At 42.9% G+C, this 21,026-nt stretch overlaps 2 protein-coding genes across 2 annotated transcripts in view; both read left to right on the top strand.

The window, feature by feature from the left end:
* Positions 1-3,073: 3,073 nt before the first annotated feature.
* FIBIN (fin bud initiation factor homolog) lies at positions 3,074-9,707 on the top strand. Its single transcript, XM_044426066.1, has one exon. The coding sequence runs from the start codon at positions 4,829-4,831 to the stop codon at positions 5,483-5,485; it is 657 nt and encodes a 218-aa protein (XP_044282001.1). The 5' UTR covers positions 3,074-4,828; the 3' UTR covers positions 5,486-9,707.
* A 7,444-nt stretch (positions 9,708-17,151) lies between these two features.
* Positions 17,152-21,026, top strand: part of BBOX1 (gamma-butyrobetaine hydroxylase 1) — a 70,510-nt gene continuing 66,635 nt past the window's right edge. The window contains exon 1 of the mRNA XM_044425759.1: positions 17,152-17,282. The gene's annotated coding sequence lies outside the window, so the exon portion shown is untranslated. The remainder of the gene's footprint in view (positions 17,283-21,026) is intronic.

Here is a 21,026-nt window from a genome sequence, read left to right as displayed (position 1 = left end):
TCTGAGTCTCCTCTTCTCAAGGCTGAAAAGACTTATGAGTCTCTCCTCATATGGCTTACCCTGCAAACCAGCCACCATCCTTGTGGCCCTTCACTGCACTGATTCCAACCATGCTATATCCTTTTTGTAATGACGGACCCAGAATTGAACACAATACTCCAGCTGCAGGCGCTCCAGAGTCATACAGAGTGGCAGTAGTACCTCTCTTGATCTAGAAACCACACTTCTGGCTATGCATCAGAGGGTGGCGTTCGTCCTCTTGACCACTGCGTCACACTGCTGACTCATGTTTAGCCTACAGTTGACTAGCACCCAAGATGCTTTTCACAAGGTCAGCTCTCTAGCCACTTGTCCCTAACCCATTCCTATGCTCCAAGTGCAAGACCCTGCACTTATCTGCATTGAACGCCATCCTGTTGTCCCCAGCCCACTTCCAAAGTCTGTCTGGATCCTTCTGGATCTGGAGTACCTGCTCCTCAGTTGTGGCCACTACCCCCATTTTAGTATTGTCTGCAAATTTGATCAGAAGACTTGTCACCCACTCTTCCAGGTCATTGATGAAAAGACTGAATGGGATTGGTCCCAAGACAGCGCCCAGGAGGACCCTGCTCATCACCGACCACCATCCCAATGATTACCCTCGTACCCTCTGCTTTCAGTTCATCAACCATGCCCTAATCCATCGGACAATGCATTGGTCCATCCCAAAACTCCTCAGTTTCTCAACCAGGATATCATTGGGCACTTTGTCAAAGTCCTTAATGAAATCCAGGTAAACCACATCAACTGCATCCCCTCCATCTAGCCACCTCGAAACCTTGTCATAGAAATCCACAAGGTTGCAGTATGATCCTGTCTACTCAGATGTCTCATTGATTTCAGCATGGCTTGCTCTCAGACACTATAGGATTGTGCCCGTAAGGTGCAAAGTTCAGACAGAAAAAAGGCCTGGAGTCTGGGGAGTGGTGCCTTTTTCTGTCTAAACATGCACAGGATTACACTCTTTGTTATTTAGCTAGCAAGCACTTGTATTCTTTTTTAAATGCATAATTCTGTGTCTATTATTATTTTCTTACTATGTTTTAGTACTTTTCTCCTTGGATTCCTGGGTCTTATGTTCCTTTTAAACTTAAAAATACTGCTGACATTACATACTTAGGTGGATTTATAGTAACAGAACACAGCTAGGAGCTGTCTGAGAAAATTAATATGGCAGTCTTCCCCAATCTGGTGCAGTCCAAATGTTTTGAACTACTGTTTCCATGATTCTTTTACCATTGGCCAGGCTGCATAGGGATGATAAGAGTTGAAGTCCACAACATCCACCAGGATATGGAGGGTTGTTGAGTTTTACTTGTTATTTGGACAACCACATGTTGGGGATCGCATGAGCGGAGCCAGCTGGAGCCAAAGGTCAGACTAGATGGACCGGGACCCCTTCTGATTCACTTTGTTTCTATGTTTCTACGCATTCCAGTACACAAAACTCACACTAGGCCAGCAAACTTGGTCTCTGGTTGCACATTCTGATTAACCAATGAATTAACCACTCCCTGATGCATTGGCAGTGGAAACCCATGATGAGCACTAATTCAATTATTTTCATAGACAACCTAAGCTTCATCTGTTTTTCATAGCACTGTTTGCTTTTAAGTCTGATTGTTATTATTCATCATGAGCTGCTAACCTCAAAAACTCAATCATAACAGCACTTGTTTCTAATACTGCTTCAGAAACCTGTGTTCTTGAGGTAAAAAGTACTGGTATGATTCATCAGAATCTGTCAGTGGGCAATTTAGGTTAAACTGAGTATTGGAGCAGATTTGGGAAGAGGGAATTTCCATATTTCTATTGCTGTATGTTTAGTAAATGTATGCCTCCAAATTACAAAAGACTGCTAAAAATATAAACACAACAGAGAACATTAAAACAATAACAACTTAAAACTGAACAGTTACACAGATAAAATGACTAATCAAATCAACTTGATAAATTGAAAGCACCTGTGAAAACAAGTGATTTTTTTTTTAAAAGAAAGAACACAACATTAATAAGGCAGGAGTAAGACAGATTTCTGGACAGAGTCCTATATTTTAGGTGCAACCACTGAAAAAGCTTTCAGCCATGCTCCAACCTAATATGTCTTTTGATATAGCTAGGATGTACAAGAGAGTTTCCACTATTTAGACTCCTTTGAGAGGAGATGGGCTTTTGCATATTATGGTCCCACATCTGTATCCAACTTAAGCAAGAAATGCTATAAGTGACAACCTTCGTAGTTTCTCTTTCTAAAGCTTAATAGTAATCTGCAACTCTGTATTCATTTTAAAAATGGGTGGAAGCTAATACAATCATCCACCTCTCTCTACCAGGGCTGGCTCCAGCTCTGAGGAGGCCCTGAGCAAATTTCCCCCAGCAGGCTTATGGGGCGTCAATCAGCTGGCTTATCAGGTAGCCTAGGGGCAGAATGGGAAATTTAGCAGTCAGCATGGGCTGGGGAGTGGGGGTATGGCTGGACCTGTCAATCCCATTTTCTCTGCCCCACAATGTAATGAATACTGTGATTCAACACTCCCGCCCCCAAAATATGTTAAAAATAAATGGGGGCCTAGTTCATAATCCGTTTTAGTAGGATGCCACATTCAAGCATTGGACTTGAACTTTCTATTCTTATATGAGACTGCACAAAAAAACTCACATTCTTTTCAAATAAGAAAGCTGTGAAAGACTCAGAAAGACTCATTAAAGGCCATACTTTACGCTGTGAAAGATTGCTTAAAATATGGCCTTTAATGACTTGTGAAAACAGCATCATTTCAGCCAAGGAATGGAGGCTGTGAAAAACCTCTTACTGTAAACCGAGTATGTCTGATTAATATCTATGATTTCATTACACACTGCAACATACAGACACATGGTAACACTGATACATAAAACATAGGCTGCAATTTGAAAGAGCACGCATCCATTTTTTGCGTCTCATAAACTTTTTATTACAATGTGCCTTCTGGAAAAGGTCATTTTCTAGTTTGTTTCCGCCAAGATTATTATGACATTAAAATTGTATCCCACCCTTTCTGTTTACTGTTGGAAACAAAAGCTAGAGTCCATTCATATGCCTGCCTAGTTGCACTGAATGTTATAGGACTTCTAGAGTAAGTGGAGTTAAACTGAAAACTCACAAACCAATTGATAGCAAACAGAAGGCAGTATGTCACACACAGCAGAATACAACATAGTCCTATGACAGCTGTTTGGATTGTGTCAAACATATATATGACACAAGTCAGCCATAGGTCTGTATAATCTCAACTTTATTTACTTATACTTCACTCTTTCTCCAGAGTTCAAGGCAGTATACATGGTTCTCCCACACCTTCCTTTTAATTTCAAAACATTGTGAGATAACTTAGATTGAGAGAGACTGGCTCAAGGTCACCACATGCGACTTATAGCTGAGTGAAGATTTGAACTGGTCTCCTCATTCTAGGCCATTAAACTGTGCTGGTTCTCATTTAAGACCCTTCTTCAGGCTCTTTCATTATGATATCTGACAACAAATTAACCTTTTTAAATAGAGCCTCAGTTCACAGAAGCAGCTGTGTGATGATCATTTTAAATTGAAAACATGTGGAAATAGCTTCTGTTCGTATGAAGCAGTTTTCATGTGGCTTACCACTCAGATTTTACAACATCACTATCCCGTCTCTCCAGTAAAGAGGGCTGCAGGGTTGGAGAAATTTTCATGGTGGAAGCAATAGCAAATAGCTCATTATGCAGTGTCTGTCTGCAGTTTGAATTTAAAGCTGCTATCAATATGCACATCTTCATCTTATGGCAAAGAAATAGAGGGCATTTCTGCAAGTATGATGTCTTATTTTATTTGTGCATTCTGTTCTATCTCCACTGAACTGTCAGTGATATGAAAAAGAAAAGTGTATGAATAATTTATGTTTTAAAGTCTCATTTTAAAAGGGGCAGCAAAGGACAAGAAATCGGGTGAAGCAGTTTCTCAATTTCATACCCAGTTGTTTTCAAACTCAGAATCATTGCTGAAAATATTGCTGCATTTCCTTCCAGATTAATATAGCACAGCTGCTCCTCCTCCTCACTTTATTCTTCCACCCTCGACCTTAAAACTCCCTCCACCATCACCACCTGATTGTCAAACTCTGGAGTCTCCAGAAAGAATAACGACTTCGAGGTCTAAGGGCTTCCTTCCAAACTTGGTATTTTGAACTTCTGCATAAGTGACGAGACCGCTGGTGTAATTTGAGGAGAGAGAGAGAGAGAGAGAGAGAGAGAGATCCTAGGGCCAAAAGCCAAGCTTCCGCGTAGCCACCAATCCAGATGTAGACGAAAAAGAGTAGCTGGAAGCGGCTGTTGCCGCCGCCGCCGCCGCTTCAGGCAGATCTAGTCCCAGTCTGGACGCGGGCGCTCTCTTTCTCTGCTGCTGCTCGGAGGTACCACTGCGTGGGAGAGAATCAAAGCAGGAGGAAAAACGTGGTGAGGTGGATGGGAAACTCGAACAGAAAAGGGACAGAAGAAACTCCTCCTTAGGGCTTGCTCTGCTGTATTTATTTGTCGCTTTTCTTTCCCTGGCGGGGGTAGAAGCAGATACTCCCGTGGATGAACCGGGTGCAAGCGAGCTCTGTCCAAGGGAGGGCGCCTCCGAAGTGTCAGGGAGCCCCGTGAACGCTTCCCAATGACGCCCCGCGCGGAGGGCGCCCGCGGCCAGAGGACTTGATCTGTCCCCGCTCAGGAGCGCTCGCCGTTCTCCCTCTGCCTGGGGAGCGCCGTCGGGCAGCCTCCCTTTCCACGCGCCGGGATGGGGCTCGCGCTGCGCTTGCTGTGGCTGCTGGGCTGCTGGGCCAGCCTGGGCCGCGGCTACTTCGACGGGCCGCTCTACCCGGAGATGTCCAACGGGACGCTGCACCATTACTTCGTGCCGGACGGGGACTACGAGGAGAACGACGACCCGGAGAAGTGCCAGCTGCTCTTCAGGGTGAGCGACCGGCTGCGCTGCGCGGCGGGCGGCGAGGTGCAGCCGCGGCTGCCGCCCCACGCGGCGGCGCCCGGCCTGACGCTGCGCGAGGAATTCACCATCCTGGGCCGGCAGGTGGAGGACGCGGCGCGCGTGCTGGACGGCATCCGCAAGAGCATCTCCTACGACCTGGACGGCGAGGAGAGCTACGGCAAGTACCTGCGCCGCGAGTCCACGCAGATCGGCGACGCCTACGCCAACTCGGACAAGTCGCTGGGCGAGCTGGAGAACAAGTTCCGGCAGGGCCAGGAGCACGAGAGCCGCGAGGAGAGCCGCCTCAGCGAGGACTTCCTGGGCATGCTGGTGCACGCGCGCGCCCTGCTCAAGGAGACGCTGGCCGTGTCGGCGGGCCTGCGGGACAAGTACGAGCTGCTCGCGCTCACCGTCCGCAGCCACGGCGCGCGCCTCAGCCGCCTCAAGACCGAGTACCTGCAAGGCTGACCGCCCCGGCCGGCCGGATCGCCCTGCGCGCGTCCCGCACAGCCCGCGCCAGCCAGCCCGCCCGCGCACGCGCAGCCGCCCCTGCGCGCCCCACGCCGGCCACGTGCTGCAGCCCCGCTGTGCACGCCGTGCAGGCCGCCCTCCTCCTCCTCGTCGTTGCTGTCGTTAGTGCCCCTTATTCCCAGGGCTGGCCCCGCCATTGCAAGTTTCCAGTGCTACGAAAGGGCCGCACATTGCTAGTTCTTTACTTTGTTGTTGTTGTTGTTATACATGCATATGTGTATTGCTGCCAGTTGTGGGGAGAAATGCCTATGGGATTGTGTACATCATGCTCCTTGGGCATTCTATAACTTAGGGCTGTGGGATGCTGTTTGTGGGCCCCCTTTGGGCAGCAAAATGGCCGGGGGCAGCCTTTTTCCAAATCTGGACATGTGACTGGTAGTGGAAAAGCCATCATTCCCCTGCTGCTCTTTGAAAGTATTTTAGTCTTCCTGTGTAAGCAGGAGGGGCTGTGGCTGTCCTCAGGAGACAGATATTTGAAAGTATTCTTAAAGAACAACAAGCCGTCAATTGAATGATTTATCATTTTTTAATATCTTGGAAGGTGCTATTTCCGCTCTGGCACTGAAGTGTTCTGGAACAGCTCTGGTCAGCTTGTTGCCGCTGCTTCTTTTATCTCTGGTTTCTGTGCCTTTGCCAACTTTATGGCGTACAAAAATCAAACCAGTGACCTGCTGTTTCACAGCTGTCAAAGGTTCAAGGGACCTAAGCTGGGGCAGGGGGAGAAGATGGCAGTTTTGATTTAGTCTCTTCACAGCGTTCAGCACAATACACTGGAAAAGTGGCATATGCATAAAGTGATGAATGGCGCAGCCCTATGCATGTTTAGACACATCCTACAATTTCGAGCTTCCCCAAACCACCATGTCTAGCTGTGACATGCTCAGAATGTAGGGACTTTTCTGTCAAAGTATGTCTAGGATAGTGTCCTAAGGCTGCACTTATATATGGCCTTACCAGGGACTACATTCCATCACATTCAGTGAGGCTTGCCTCTTGGTAGACATGTATGGGATTGCATTGTTAAGCTGCAACCCTGTAGCCACTTATCTGGGGGCAAGGCCGATTGAACTGAGTAGGGCTTATGTTTGAGTTGGCACGTAAAGGGTTGCGGTGTACACAGTTACAAAGCCTATGAGATGGTCCACTTTCATACTCACCTTCCAGATGTGGGTACAGAGACTGAGATGGTGATGTCAGTAGCATTTGAATCCTGTACACCTGCACGCACAAGTGCAGTCCAGTGTGGATTGTTGGGTGGTACAACTTTCCAAAAAGTCTTCTAAGCAAATATTACTATGTTTATTATTGGATAGTACCTGTCATGTGCAAGAACATACTGGTAATTGCTCACAATGCAGCAGAATTAGGTACGTTCCCACTGCTTTAAGTTTGGACTGGAACATGGACAGGAGCCCTGAAAACTAACTCATTGAAGCCAAGAGCTAATTACTTGCTAACAGCTTTTCCTCATTTCCCACTTCCTCCCCCATCTGCAGCTATGTGGAACTCTAAGATGATCCAGTATTGCAAGATTTTTTAAAAATACATATTATTAATGACAATTTATATAGCACTGTTAATGTACAAAGTTGAACTCATTTCATTTGTTTTCACAAAAAAATCTTACAAGGTAAGGCCACTATTTGCCTCTTTGAGGAGCTGAGGCTGAGTGACTTAGTCTACTATTTCACTGGCTTGCTGACTTAGAAATGTGTATTCTGATCAAAGAAAGTTGGTTATTTCAGTTTAGGTTTAGGGATATAAATGTTTGCATGGAGCTTCAAGATAAACCTTTTTGCATCCATTGTGTGATTATGAAGGAAATGGAAATTCAGATACTCATTAGGGAATATTTGGAACCAGAATATGGTAGTTATTATCTTGGCAAGGTACAGGTGTGTGATATGTCACACAAGCCTGCAAACTACAGTCCCCTTCTGTAATTTCAGTTTATTTTTTGCTAGAGTCATAGTCACCAGGGGAAATTAGTAGCAGTTGGGACTCTATCATTTTTTTAATTTCATGCCATTCAGAAACAGTACCTGCAACAATGGCTTTGTAAATTTTATGCTGCTGGCCCCATCTCTCTCCCTTTCTCCCTGTGAGTGTGTCCCACATACACAGTGCACAATACATAACTCTGCTAAGTTTGCTGAGAATATTCTGATATCTGGGAATCTGTTGCATCAACTATGACTTTTGTATCACAACTCCCTTAAAAATAAGGGGCAGTCCTTAAAATATGAACCCCAGTGGCCTCCTAGGAAAACTGTGCCAGACTTGAAGCAATACCTCCCATCCTTTCCCCTCCTTCCCTTTTCTGCAAGAATTGTTTTAAATGCTGTAAAGGGATTTAGCATAGTTGGAAGCTACTCTTGAGTGTAGCTTGGCTTCCTCCAGGATGTAGATTTCCTGCCTGCTAGGAAAGAACCCAGCTGGATTGCCAGTAACAGCCAGAAACTGGAATCAATGCATTATTCCTAAGACTGCCAGATCTACATTTCAAAAGTAAGGGGTGTTTCATAGCTCTGGTATCCACAGAATAAAGTTCCATCAGAGCAGCTGAGCATCTTTAAATTCACATTTCTTTTGTTATGTGGTATGACAATCCTTAGAAAAAAAACACAGGACTTTTTGGAAATGGTACTGCAGGGTCAGAACAGATAGATTTAAAGAGAAACTGGGAAGAGCTAAGAAACCTTTATGACTAAGGCAGAATGGTGATAGATTTCCAATCTAAAAGAAGTGACAAAAACTGTCACTACTTCCTTTGTGCCAGGAGCTTTATTGGTAATTCTTACTGGTCACAATAAGAACTTTTGCCTTTTCGGAAGATCTGATTGGGGCTCCTAGAGCAAGCAGAACAGAGAAAGGCTCTGAGACCTTGAAGAGGAGGAAGAACCTAAAAAGACAAAGGCAGAATATAGAGCAGAAAACAGTTTTCTCTCCCTGTTTCGTTTTGCAGCTACCTAGGCACTGGAGAGAGAGAAGCTTCCTGCAGTGACTTGGTTCCAAGCAACAGCAGCCTTTACTTTACTAACATTGCTGCAAAACCTCTTTCCCTTGTGGCCTACCTCAAAATCCTCACCAGTTGGTTTTTCTGCAATATTGTCCCATTGAGCTCAATGGAAAAAATAAGAAGCACTTTAATCTCTTCCAGTGAACACAATGACATTTCAAAATGTTTGATTTTCTTGGGATTGTGCACACAGTTATTTGCTTTTAGGCCCCTCCCTAAGTATTGCTTAGCTATCACAGCAACATCAAGTCAGAACTTTGTCCTTGCAAAAAATGTAACTTATGAATGTGAAGTTTTGCCACCTAGAACTTTATAAGATCTATGAGACATTCACCCTGTAAGAGTTCACCAACAGACTTTTGCTTTTCAGGATGATATTTATTAAGTTTACTTTTTGGTTTACTATTTCTTAAAGGTATACGTTGTAAATGGTATGCAGCAAATATGTATGAAGCTGAAATCTAGAAGTATTAAGTATTCTAATATTTAACAACTATTTTGTATTCCATTATGTAACTTTAATTGCAGATAATACATCTGGACTGTGTTTTCTGTTTTTTGTTGTAAAAGCATCCCTCAGTATTACCACAATAACTATGTGTGTGGATAAACCGAGAAACGTTTGATTCACATCCAGATCTATAGGTATTAGACTGCATTGGTCTAGGTCTTCCTTTGTTTGTTGGGCTTTTCTTTCTGATTTGGATATAGATCTTTGAGCTGACACCCTTGGTATGAAGTGCAGCTCACCTCAGCTAGCAATCTGAAACTGGCATCGGCTACACACCGGTGCCCACTTACTCATACATGTAACAAGTGTTATTCGTATTTAGGATTCATACGTCATACTGTGATTAAGACAACAGTGAACAAACCATTTGGGCTGCAGTTCTACATGCAGTTGGTCAGTTGAGTTTCAGTTGCTTAATTCGAACAGTCTTGCAACTTATTGTGAGTATGCCTGAAACTGAAGGGAAGTCGGTAAAATCATGTCAGAGTCAGCAGTCTGGAGCTTGAACAGTCAGTTAACAGGTGTTTTTTTTTCTACTTTAAAAACAAAATACCCCTCAGTTAAGTCTTTAAAGCTGTGATTTCCTTCCTTCCTTCTTCTTTGTAAATAAAACAAGACATTGTACTTTTTGTGGCTTGCCTTTGTCACTGTATGCCATCAATTAGACTGCAAAGGAAGATAGGGCCCCTAGAAAGGTATTGGAGAAGAAATTCTTGTGCAGCTTGCTGAACAAGTCTATACCTACTTAAATTCCCTTTCCTACACAGCTATTTCGGATTCAACAGCTCTGGCATCTGTTGCATCTGGACACCCAGTGATCAGTACACTCAAAGGCAGGTTAAAGCTCATCTAAAAACCAGGGCCTGCAATTAACATCAGATATAATTATGATAGCACTCCCAGTTCGGTTCACAGTGTGAGTCCATGTTTTTTGAATGAACAGAATCTGCTCTTTCTCCCTCTCAAGAACATCTCTTCACTGCCATTCCCCAATTTAAGTCCACTTCCCTGTCAGCTTAGCTACGTTGTAGTTACGTATGCTTTGGATTGCAGCTTAGACATGGTTAAAATAAGCTATTTGTTCTAAACACCAGTAATTTTGTTGTATTCATCCTTTTGCTAGCTTCTGTTTCATAAAGTCATGTCTGCCTCTAGACAATAGCAAAGGAGAATATTAGAAAGATTTTTTTAATTCTATTTGGTTCTAAACTGTACATAATACAAATGTCTAATTGCAGGAAGGAAATTTGTCTTTATATTCTTTTAATAAATATTTAAAGAAAAAAGTTGGAGTTCTATGATGAGGGCAGTTTACTCATGAGTTTGAAAGATGTTTCTTTTGACAGCACTGCAGCTTACAGAGGTGAATTGTTACCTACTGAGATATAGCTTTCTGATAAGAGCAATGTAATTTAATTAGCATGCAATGTAAACATTTCCAAGCCAAGTATGATTGTTTGCTGTGTTTTAAACACATTTGATACATCTACTGATACATCGAAAGCTCATCCTGACCAATATTTTCTTACTTCCACTGGGACCCATTCATAGCTAACAGATACATAAGCAGAATAGATTGCTGTGCCTTTAATGGTTGTGTAGAAGAGGGTATTTCAGGAGATACAGCTTGCCATGCCCCTGGTATAGGATAAAAAGCACATGTTCAGGTGGGCACTTCCTAAATTTATTGGGACTGTGAAGTACTTTCCTGTGATCCCTCTGACAGTGTTGACAGTGGTACAAAAAGTCTGATCAAAGTTAAAGTGATTTTCTTTCTCATGCACAGCGTCCAACTGACTAGGGGAGTTACTGGAAGCGATCAGGCCTGCTTTTGTACCCAGCAGTCTCATTTGCAGAAATTGCATTGTGAAGCTTTTTTTTTTTTTTTACTTCAGTCTTTTATTACATTGCTATACCAGCTAATAGCCAAAGCTCACTAAATGAAAATCAGGCTGCATACAGGACAGCGTGAGAGCAAACCCCAATGGTAGGATAGGAAACAACTAATAGATGTCTTAATACAATCCAAAACAGGAGATCTTGGATGAAATTCTCAGTGTTTGCTCTGGCGTTATCTTGTTCTTTCCAGTAGAACATACTCTTTGAAAAATGCTGTGATGCAGCCATGTTTATTTTCATTGTTAAAGAGTGAACAAGTACTTTCCAGACTTTCAAAGGAAGTTAGGAACAGCACATTGAAAATACTAAACAGAGAACTGGGGAGCTTTGAGCTACAGCTTCTGTATTAATACTGAACCTCATACTATCATGAGAGCTCATTTTGAGCATTAACAAAGCCAAGTGGTTGACATTTAAAACAAAACTTGCCTGTGAAAATGTCCATTAGATAATGGGCCAAGGTGCCTTTTAACTTTCAGTGCAGAAAATTAGGAGCATGTTTCATGTTAGTGCTTGTTCTCTCAATATTTAAATGCAGGTGCCAGGTCAGAGCTGTGCAGGAGAAACCCATCTTAAAAGCCAAGTCTAGCCTAAAGTTTATTATTATTATTATTATTATTATTATTATTATTATTATGATATTTGTTGATTTATATCCTGCCTTTTTCCTGCAAAGGGCTCAAGGCAGCTAACATCATTCTCCTCTTCCATCTTATCCCCACAACAACCACCCTGTGAGGTTGGTTGGGCTGAGAGTCTGTGACTGGCCCAAAGTCACCCAGCTGGCTCCATGGCCGAGTGGGGACTAGAACCCAGGTCGTCTGAGTCCCAGTCCCAGCTCTTAACCACTACACCACACTGGCTCTCACATTTATGATTTAGTGAGGCTCCTGTGCATTCCATGGACAGCAGGAATCACGAACAAGCAGGTGCTAGAGCATGTTAAACTCGATGCATCCCTGGTCGGCAATATAACAAAGCTGAGGCTCACATATTTTCACCATGTTATGCAATCAAGCTCATTAGAAAAAGATATAATGCTTAGAACGCACAGCAACAAGAGAAAAACAGGTCACCAGGTCACAGGGTAGTTAGACTCCATCAAAGATGAGGTGGGACAGAGCATAGTTTGGCTGAAGAGGTGGTGTGGGATTGGAAAGTGAGGTGAGATTTGGCCCATGGATTGCTTCTAGTCAGACATGACTCAATAGTTGAACAACAACAAATCTCAAATTACACAGAAGAATTCAGTCCTATTAGCTGGGCTTACATTTGAGCCCTTATCAAACCACCACATTTCACATAATGCTATGTTCATACTGAGTCTTGGGACTTATCATCATGAGAACAACAGAGAATAAGAACATTCCCCTGTACCATTACGAATTTTTAAAATGATTATTAATAAAAAACAACCTTGTAAATTTTCATGATTATATATGCTTTTTAATGATTCATATTTGATGAAAAAATTCCCCTGTCATATATGATGGCCCTAAATTTTTGCCTTGCTATTTGCCTCACATACAAGGGTCAACCTATATCCCTGTATATTGGGTGCTATGAACAAACCATGTTCTAAATACTTTCATACCCCGCTCTCCAGATAGAATCCTCCCAGATAAGCTTCTGTGGAATTCATAAGACAGTTCCTGCCCACAGACTTACTATCTAAAAACATGACGTACAAGGAGAAAGGGACAGGGAGGGGAGAGCAAAAAGGAAACTCAGACACTAACTCAGAAACATATGTAGTTCTAGTCTTCCAAGAGCAGCAGTCCGGATTGACAATCAGTGTTTGGTTTCTTGTAATTTTTGTGGCCTCTGTAACGACTGACTCTGTGTGTGCACATGTGTGGGAGATCCTCCGTGAGACCAGAGTCTATAGTTGAGGGGTTCCAGTTTCTCAAAATGTCCAATAACCTTTTATTGTGCTCTCATTGATACATGCTGAATCGTGCATAGCTTAAGGCTATCAGAAGTCATGGATCATTTTTCCACTGATTCCAGTGAATATTTTATTTATTTTATTTATTTATTAAAACATTTTTATGCTGCCCCATTCGCCGAAGCCTCGGGGCGGCTTACAACACTAAGTTAAAATAATTATAATATAAATCAAAAATATAAACATTAAATTAAAAATACAAAACTACAGTATTCTCCAGAGGAGCTGTCCAAAATGTAGTAACTGCAGGAGGCACAAGAAAGATGTTGCTTCAGCAGAGGTTTCACTTCAGATTATCAGCTTCATAGATGCAAGTAGGGCTTAGGGAGAAATGAGCACCATGCCTTCAGTTCTGAGCTTCTACTCACGTCTTATGTTGCATGTTATGAAGTGGCAGGGGGAGATCAGATATGGGCTACTGTTTCATAGAAACCTATGGCCTCCTGGCCAGGCTGTCTTCCTCGAGGAGGTCTTGAAAGATAATTGGTGTCCACTGACTCTCCTGGAAGTGCCTCAGCATGAGAACTAGGAATGTTTGAAGAGATTTCTCCTCTTCCTCTGTGGGTTCATTCAGGGCTACATCCAACAAAGAAGGTGATACCTCTGCCAACTCTGACTTGTGAGAGTCCTAATCCAGGATTAAACCCTGTCATCTCTTTCTGCCTAAGGCTGCTTGCTAAACCTCCCTGGGATGAGACCCGTATGGCACCTCCAAAAAGGTAATGTCTGAATCTGATTTACAGTCATAAGGGCCAGCTTCTCCACATGGACTCTCCAAAGTGTCGGCATCATCCCCTTTTCCATTCTCACACAACTTTCCCATTGTGTAACATGCACAGGCTGCAGAGTAAGATGGGATGTGTTCAGGATGTACATGTTCCCCGCTGATGTGTGAATACAAAAGGGGGTGGAAAACAGGCCTTGACACTAAAAACAACAGCAACAGCACTGTCCTCACAAGGAGAAGCAGCAGCATTCATAAAGGTCAGATATTTTACTCACACACACTTTTTCACTCCACTGTTCTTTCTTTCCATGTTGCCTCCATTATCATAGCATATGGGAGAGGATAGGTCTATACCAATCCCTTTTACTTCCAATTTTCTAAAAAGCACGTTTGCGATTCTACTCATGTCCCTTGATGGCAATATATTCCAAGAACTCCTCTCTGACCTTCACTGTGCACTGTTGATTCTGTTGCTGTTAAAGAAACAAAAACCCTTGTGCACCATTAAAGATATTGTTCAAGTAGCCCTGTAGCATGTACAATCCAGAATGATGGAATGGCTCTAGTGAGCCAAAACCTTTGACTTCCATTGACAGGAGTCTGAGGGTCACATTCTGAATTATATTTTCGGAGGTAATGGATGTGGATTCCTAGGGTAGTTACACTTCTTAGGCTCAATCTACATAAAATGTGAAAACTGTTGCATGCAGCCAACACTCTTACAAGTTTGTGAGTCCCAGTCCAGGTACAAACTGTGCATGGGGTTAGCGGGGTTTAATCCTGTCACCCCAATGCTTATTTTCTGAAATGTCCATCTTTCTCTGCCAGGAAGCTAAAAATCAGGACATGAAAGCCTCTGCTGGGGCCAAAAGAAGCTTTTTCCTTCGATTTTTGTTCCCATACTTTTAAATGTCTTCTATCTACCTATAGTAGTCCCAATCCAGACTGAAGTCTTGTGAACGTATTTATATGAAAAGTTCTTTAGCGTGGCTGCAGTCCCATTATTTCTTTTGCACCAGCAGTAAAACCCTGTGCAAATGAGATTCTCCGATTCAGAAAGTAGCCTTAGAAACAAGCAGATATCCTTATTTTCAGATTGGGACAGATCCGCCAACTTGTCCTGTTCCCAAAATTAGCATTTCCACTTGTTTTGGGGTGTTTGTGGAACCAAATCCCTGGTGCACAAGCAACCCCTGGTTGCCCAAGCTCAGCTGCATGCTACATATTTAGAACCTTAGATAGTCTGCAACTGCACAGTTGTAATTTCTTTTCACTCAACAATCAAAAGGAAGTTACCAGTGTTTGGCCCATACAGCTGTTTGGCTTTCTCACACAGTGCTAGATTTTATTTATTTATTTTATTTCTTAAAAGCATTTCTGTTCTATCCCCTACAGTACATCTTGGGACGGCTTACAATAAATAAGTAGCATCCAACCATTCATATATTAAAACCCCAGTTAAAATAGTGAGAAACTACTAAGGTATTTTGAGCAGCAATACTTTGGATCACTGAAGTGAGGCCTCATACTCAGAGGCAACAGAAACCTCTTGCTCTCCACTTGCTCTCCTCTTGACTTACTGGTGAGGCTGATCCACGTAAGGCGTGGTTGAGGATGTATCACCTTTCAGCTCAATTACTCAGAGTAACTGGAAGAATAATTGCCTCTTGTTTACTGCCACTTGTAAGGTCACAGGACCCCTCGGGCATTTCTCCCAGTGCATCTTCCTTTCACAAACTTCACATTTTGGCTCAGATCAAGCTGGAGCGCTTTGCTTCTCTCTTTCTTTGATATGCTGCACGAGAAAGGTGTTTTCTTCCAACAGACATGGCTGCTGCAGAATATAGTAGAATATTCTAAAGAAGGAAAATTGGCTGCATTGGAGGACTAGGTTGAAAACCAGGTGTCTAAAGACAGCTTCAAAACACACCAGTCTGTAGCCTTCATAATGAAATGCAAGAGAAGTGAGGTCATGGTGAACAGCACACTCTGAATTGCTGCCTGAAGTTACACAGTGCACTGCAGACGGGATCATTTTCCAATCAAAATAGGAACATAGGAAGTGGCCTTCTATTGAGTCAGACTGTTGGCCCATCTAGCTCAGTATTGTCAACAATGTCAGCAGCTCTCTGGGATCTCAAAGGCATCTTTCCAAGCACTACCTGGAGATTAAACCTGGAGCTTTCTGCTTCATTCACCATCTACACACAGTTTTGGGCATTCCTGAAGGCCCTGTTCTACCTGCTGCATAACATTTATTCACTAATTAAAAATCCAAGAAATTATTGTGCACACACGTACGTATGGCCAGTGTGGGGCAGTGAAAGGCTAGGACTACAGAGGCTTAAGGTTGAAATCCATGAAGCTCAACCTTGGGCCAGGTTGCCAGACCTTGCTTAGAAGGGCTGTTGAGAGATAAAAATCTCCATTCTGCTGCCAGAAGAACAGTATGTGAGGTCAAGCCAATGATTCTGGTTCTTCTTTATAGCATGTAGCAATGCAATTATGAGACGGATACTGAACTCTGAGTGCTGTTACTAGTCCTCCCATACAGCATTAGTCATGTGAGACACATCAAAAGCCTAAAGGAAAGACAAATGAGACATCTTTTCCTGTTTTAAATTACCTTCAATGCTTCATTGCATGAAAAAGAATTCTCACCACAGGTTGCAAGATGACTGGATTTACAACAATTCAGTCTCCAAAACATGGCGCATTAAAAGCAGTATGTTATACTTTTTTTTTACTGTTTTGAACCTTATTAACTTTGTAAAGCATGTTAAATCTGAGTTTTATGTAGAAACCTCATCTTTATTTTAATGCACTAAATTTCACTCATTCCTTCTAGCTTTTTTCTTGGGCATCTACATTTTGTAAAATAAAAATAATAACTTTCTGATGTTTTTATTAGTCTGAATGAAATGGTAGCTCTACTTCTGAATAATGAAGTAAGTATTGTTTTTAAAGTTTGGCAAAATTGTCTAATGTTTTTCAAACCATGCAAATGAGGCTATGCCTGCAGATGGTTAAAGAAATTTATTTCTTCAGCTTCTTTCCTTACTTTGATCTTTAACCATCAAGAAAAAAGAAAAGAAAAGAAAAAAAAAGGGCTTAAATTTTTTCTTTGTAAAACAGGGATTCCTCAGATGCAAAAAACTGTAAGCCAGAAAAGACTTTCCCAACATTATTTCATGTTATAGAAGAAACAAAACTGGACATAATGTAGCTAAATTTAAGCATTGTTAAATTCCATTGATTTCAAGCATAGAGAATCAAGCACATGATTATTTTTTCCACTGCTATCAGTAGGGCTGAAATGCCATTAACTGCCAGTAGTGTCTATGGCAATGTTTCTATTTCTTTTCCAATCTTGTTTCATTGTTCCAACACAGGCATGCTTCGGCAGTAACCAGTTTACTCTCCTACTATTCTATCCCATACTACTCCACAAACAGAGGAATGAAGAAGCCACTTGGGGAAAGCCAGAATCATGGAAAGGGGTCAGACCAGCATCAGAGAATGGATCAAGGGAAGGCCCTAGCCTGGCTCTTCATATGTGATGCCTCCACCATTGGAATATCCTAATATGGTATAGAACCATAGAAACATCAGCTACACCTTTCCCGTAATGTGAGCTTGGACCTTTGTCTCTTTTACCCAACTCCTGGCAGCTGAACTACCTGGCCTCCCAGTATAATGAAGCACTGTGCTTTGCACTTACTTTCTCATGGTGGATTTCCCATTGAGGCATCTGATTGGCCAATCTGAATGCTAGGCAAGATAAGCCTTGGCTCTGATCAGCATGGCTTATGTTCTTACCTTCTAGTTGTCACTATGCATAGCACACTCAAAAAGAATGTTTACTCTATGAAAAAGCTGATAAAAATAATCTAGTGAACCAATCATTGACCAGTTCGCATAGTCTAAAGCCCTGTCATGATTGGCGACCCAACCATCTTTAGTAACACTATCATTTGGAAGATGTAGTAACTGGATTTGCATAACCTGGCTTGTTGTGGCCTGTGAAACTGCCATAGCTTATTCGGGTTGATTTATCAGCCCAGCTTCTGGGTTTATAAGCCACCCAGATAGGCCATGGCTTGTTGTAAGGTTTAGCAAACCAGTGCACAGCCACTTGATAAGAAGAGCAAGAAATCCTTGATACTGGAGCCAAGCACTTCTGACAGGCACCCTCAGAGGGCCCAAGCAGAACCTGTCAGAAGCTTCCTCTGCCCTGCTGCTGCTTGGGGCTTGTGAGCTGGAGGAATACATCATGGCTGCTCAGGTCTGGCACTGCTGCCTCTCAGCAGCAGCAGGTCAGAGTAGGGAAGCCAGGCCACCCTCTGCTTAGTCTGCTCTAGAGTAGAGTGTAGCTCACCCTCCCACCTGTCAGACACTACTGCCACTGAGCAATCACACTGCCAGACAGGGTGGAATGCTCTTATTGGCCAGCTCCAGCATAAGTTGAGAAGAGCACAGCTCGGATCCCCCAGTCTGGTACTGCTGCCAAGAAGCCGTGATGCCAAGCAGCTGAGCAAGAGAGCGCTGCTGTGCAGATCAGTGGCAGAGCTGACATCCTTCAGTGCACATCATGAAGTCTACTCACAAATTAGGATGAAGGCCATTAGTGATCCCTCCCCTATTAACATACAGGGGCCAGGAGGGGGACCTCAGTGCTTCTGTGAAACCCCATGAGATACCTGCAGAAGCCTGAGGGTGGAAGAAGAGGTGGGGCTCACCCCACTCATGAGGCATCCAATTGTTCATTGGGCATCTCCAAACTGGGTAGATTATAAGCCAGACTGCAAAAGTCAGGCACAGCATGTCCAGTGCATAATTCCATGTAACTCTGAATCCAGCTATAGCTTCTGAGTGGCCATTTCTGACTCAGCACCACTTGAAAAGGTGCCTTTCTGAGCATGAGCGTGATCTTAGATATTGATGCTGGGAAGCTGAAACCACGTCTAAGGATGTGCCAGATGATTTGTTACGAGATCCAGAGTTCTGTAGAATGTTGGACACGAACTAGATCATGTCCCCAACCTGGCTGTGTTGGAGCACAACTCCCATGAACTCCAGCAGGCATAGTTGTAGTCCAACACATTGTTGTAGCTATGGTGCAGCTAGAAGTGCAATTCGACAAATCTGGAAGACCCCTGGCTGGGGAAGCCTTTGGACTTGGAAAGCTTCTAGAATCTAGATGAAGGGCTTTAGCAGATTTTCCTATCTCACCTTTCCTATACCATTATTTTTTTTCCTGGTGTGAAAAAAGATTGGAAAAGTAGCCAGAAAGGATGAGAGGCTTATGAGACAACATCATCTGGGCAGCTTCTTCCAGCTCCATGAATGAGGCAGCATAAATGTACAATCAACAGCTCACCTGAAAGCACCCCGGCCTTGAATCCTTGCTCAGTCCTGCAGGGGCTGGTTACCCTCTCTCAGCCTTACCTGTTTCACAGCTATGAGGCTACAATGGGGCGGGGGTGGCAGCAAAAAGGAACCACGTATGTTGCTTTGAATTCCTTGGAGGAAAGCAATATAAAAATATAATTGCTTGATGGATCAATTCCACATGCAGCTGGAGACACATGAATAGCTGAAGGTGGCTTTTATCCCATGTCAAAAGTAAACATGGGATAAAATAACCTGAAACTGAAGCAATGCAGTTTAATTGTGCTGCAATAATAGCCAACCTGGGACTGCATGGAATAAATAAATTCACCAAATGGTATGCATATCTGTAAAATGATATTGTGATAGCGACAAAAACATGTACTGCACTGTAAAGTGACTGGGTAGCAGAATTTCATTATTCATTTGGATATTTCTATTTTAGCGTTTCATTTTTATAGACATTAAGAAAAATAAAAGGATAATGGTAATGAGTCATACTTTTGCTAAGTTATTATGTAATGTAGAAGGGAGTGTGCTTTATTTCAGTTGGACAAAATTCTTTTCCATTTGGATCACATGCAGCACCTATTAGACATTTCATAGGATGCATCAATCAAACAAACATGCTTAATATCTTCCTTGCAGAGGGACTAGAGCTGTTTCAGAGTTAGGCCTGCAGCTGCAAAAATGTTTCTAACTCTCAAATTTCTATCCTTATACCATTCTTTTTTATGATAGATTTTCTGTAAGATCCGAAAAATAGTTCCATTTATGTAATTTAAGGCAAGCACCCCTGAAGACGATGCACAAAAAATTAAATATTAAAAAGCAATATAAAAAGTTAAAACAGCAGCATAAAGCAGTCTTTCTTTCAGAAACAGTTGGAACTACAGAAAAAAATATACCCTGGGATCATTATTTAATTTAAAAAGCCAGACTGAAACATCTGTGTTTTTAATGCCCACTTAAAATCAAAAGGAAGAAAAGCAACCACAGTTCCAATGGAAAGGAATTCCACAGGGATGGTATTTCCAGTGGAAAAAGCCCTGCCTCCTGTGCGAGTCAACCTGATGAACTTTACTGTAGTTCCTTGAGCAGGATCTCAGTAGCTAATCTTAAAGTCTGGTCAGGTTCACACGGCTGTGGCTGGTCCCTTAAAATAACCTGGCCCCAGTCATTTAGGACAATAAACATAACCCCAGCACTGGATACCCAACCTGGAAATGGTCTAGCAAACATCTGGTTTGAGTGTGCTTTTCATGGTCATTTGAAATGAAGTTCTAGCATTACATCTTTCATCAGGAGTCCAGTCTACAACTAGAAAGCATAATAATATATAGTCAGAACTCTGGTTCATATCTCTATGGTACCAGATGAGCATAGACAGCAATCCAATAGTCCTTGAGAGACCTTCCCAAGGACCATAGGATGGCTCCTAAAACCTTCCCTGAGATAAGAGACAGCAAGCTGGCCTCACGAGGGGTGAGTCAGAGATGCAGCCTTAGATTTCTCTCCCATGATGTCGGAAGGGGCAGAACAATGCCTGTTGCCTCTCTGAGATTGGAAAAGTGACACTGGAGACTTAACAAGTGACCATGCTGGTGGGCAGCAGGCAGAGGAGACAGGAGAAGCCAGAGTATGAGTTATCCTGAAGTTCTTCCAGCTCTTTCCTCTCTCTTTGAACACCCTTGTTGAACAAGAGATGAGAGGGGTGGGTAGGCAAAGATTGCTTCTGTTGTTCCTCCCCCGCTGCAGGCTTCAGCCTGGTAGGGCAGAGGAAATTCAGAGGTCTCTTCTGAGTCCCTCAGTGGAAAGGGTTGCACCTCAGGCAACGATTTCTCTGCATTAACTACAGCCCTTCTACCTTCCTGCAGTGTAAAGACAATGAACCTACCTTACAGGACTATCATAAGAATACAAGTAAGGCATAAGAGCAGTTGGAGCTCTGCATTAATACTGTTTTTGTTAGTTGCATAGCAC

This window comes from Varanus komodoensis, unplaced genomic scaffold, assembly GCF_004798865.1.
Source record: "Varanus komodoensis strain SLA01 unplaced genomic scaffold, ASM479886v1 scaffold16, whole genome shotgun sequence".
NCBI lineage: Eukaryota > Metazoa > Chordata > Lepidosauria > Squamata > Varanidae > Varanus > Varanus komodoensis.
The sequence above is the reverse complement of the archived record's forward strand: the minus strand, read 5'-3'. Positions and strand labels throughout refer to the sequence as shown.

What these genes read in the sequence shown, in the direction of transcription:
- FIBIN (XM_044426066.1), top strand. Translation starts at nt 4,829, where the DNA reads ATGGGGCTCGCGCTGCGCTTGCTGTGGCTGCTGGGCTGCTGGGCCAGC.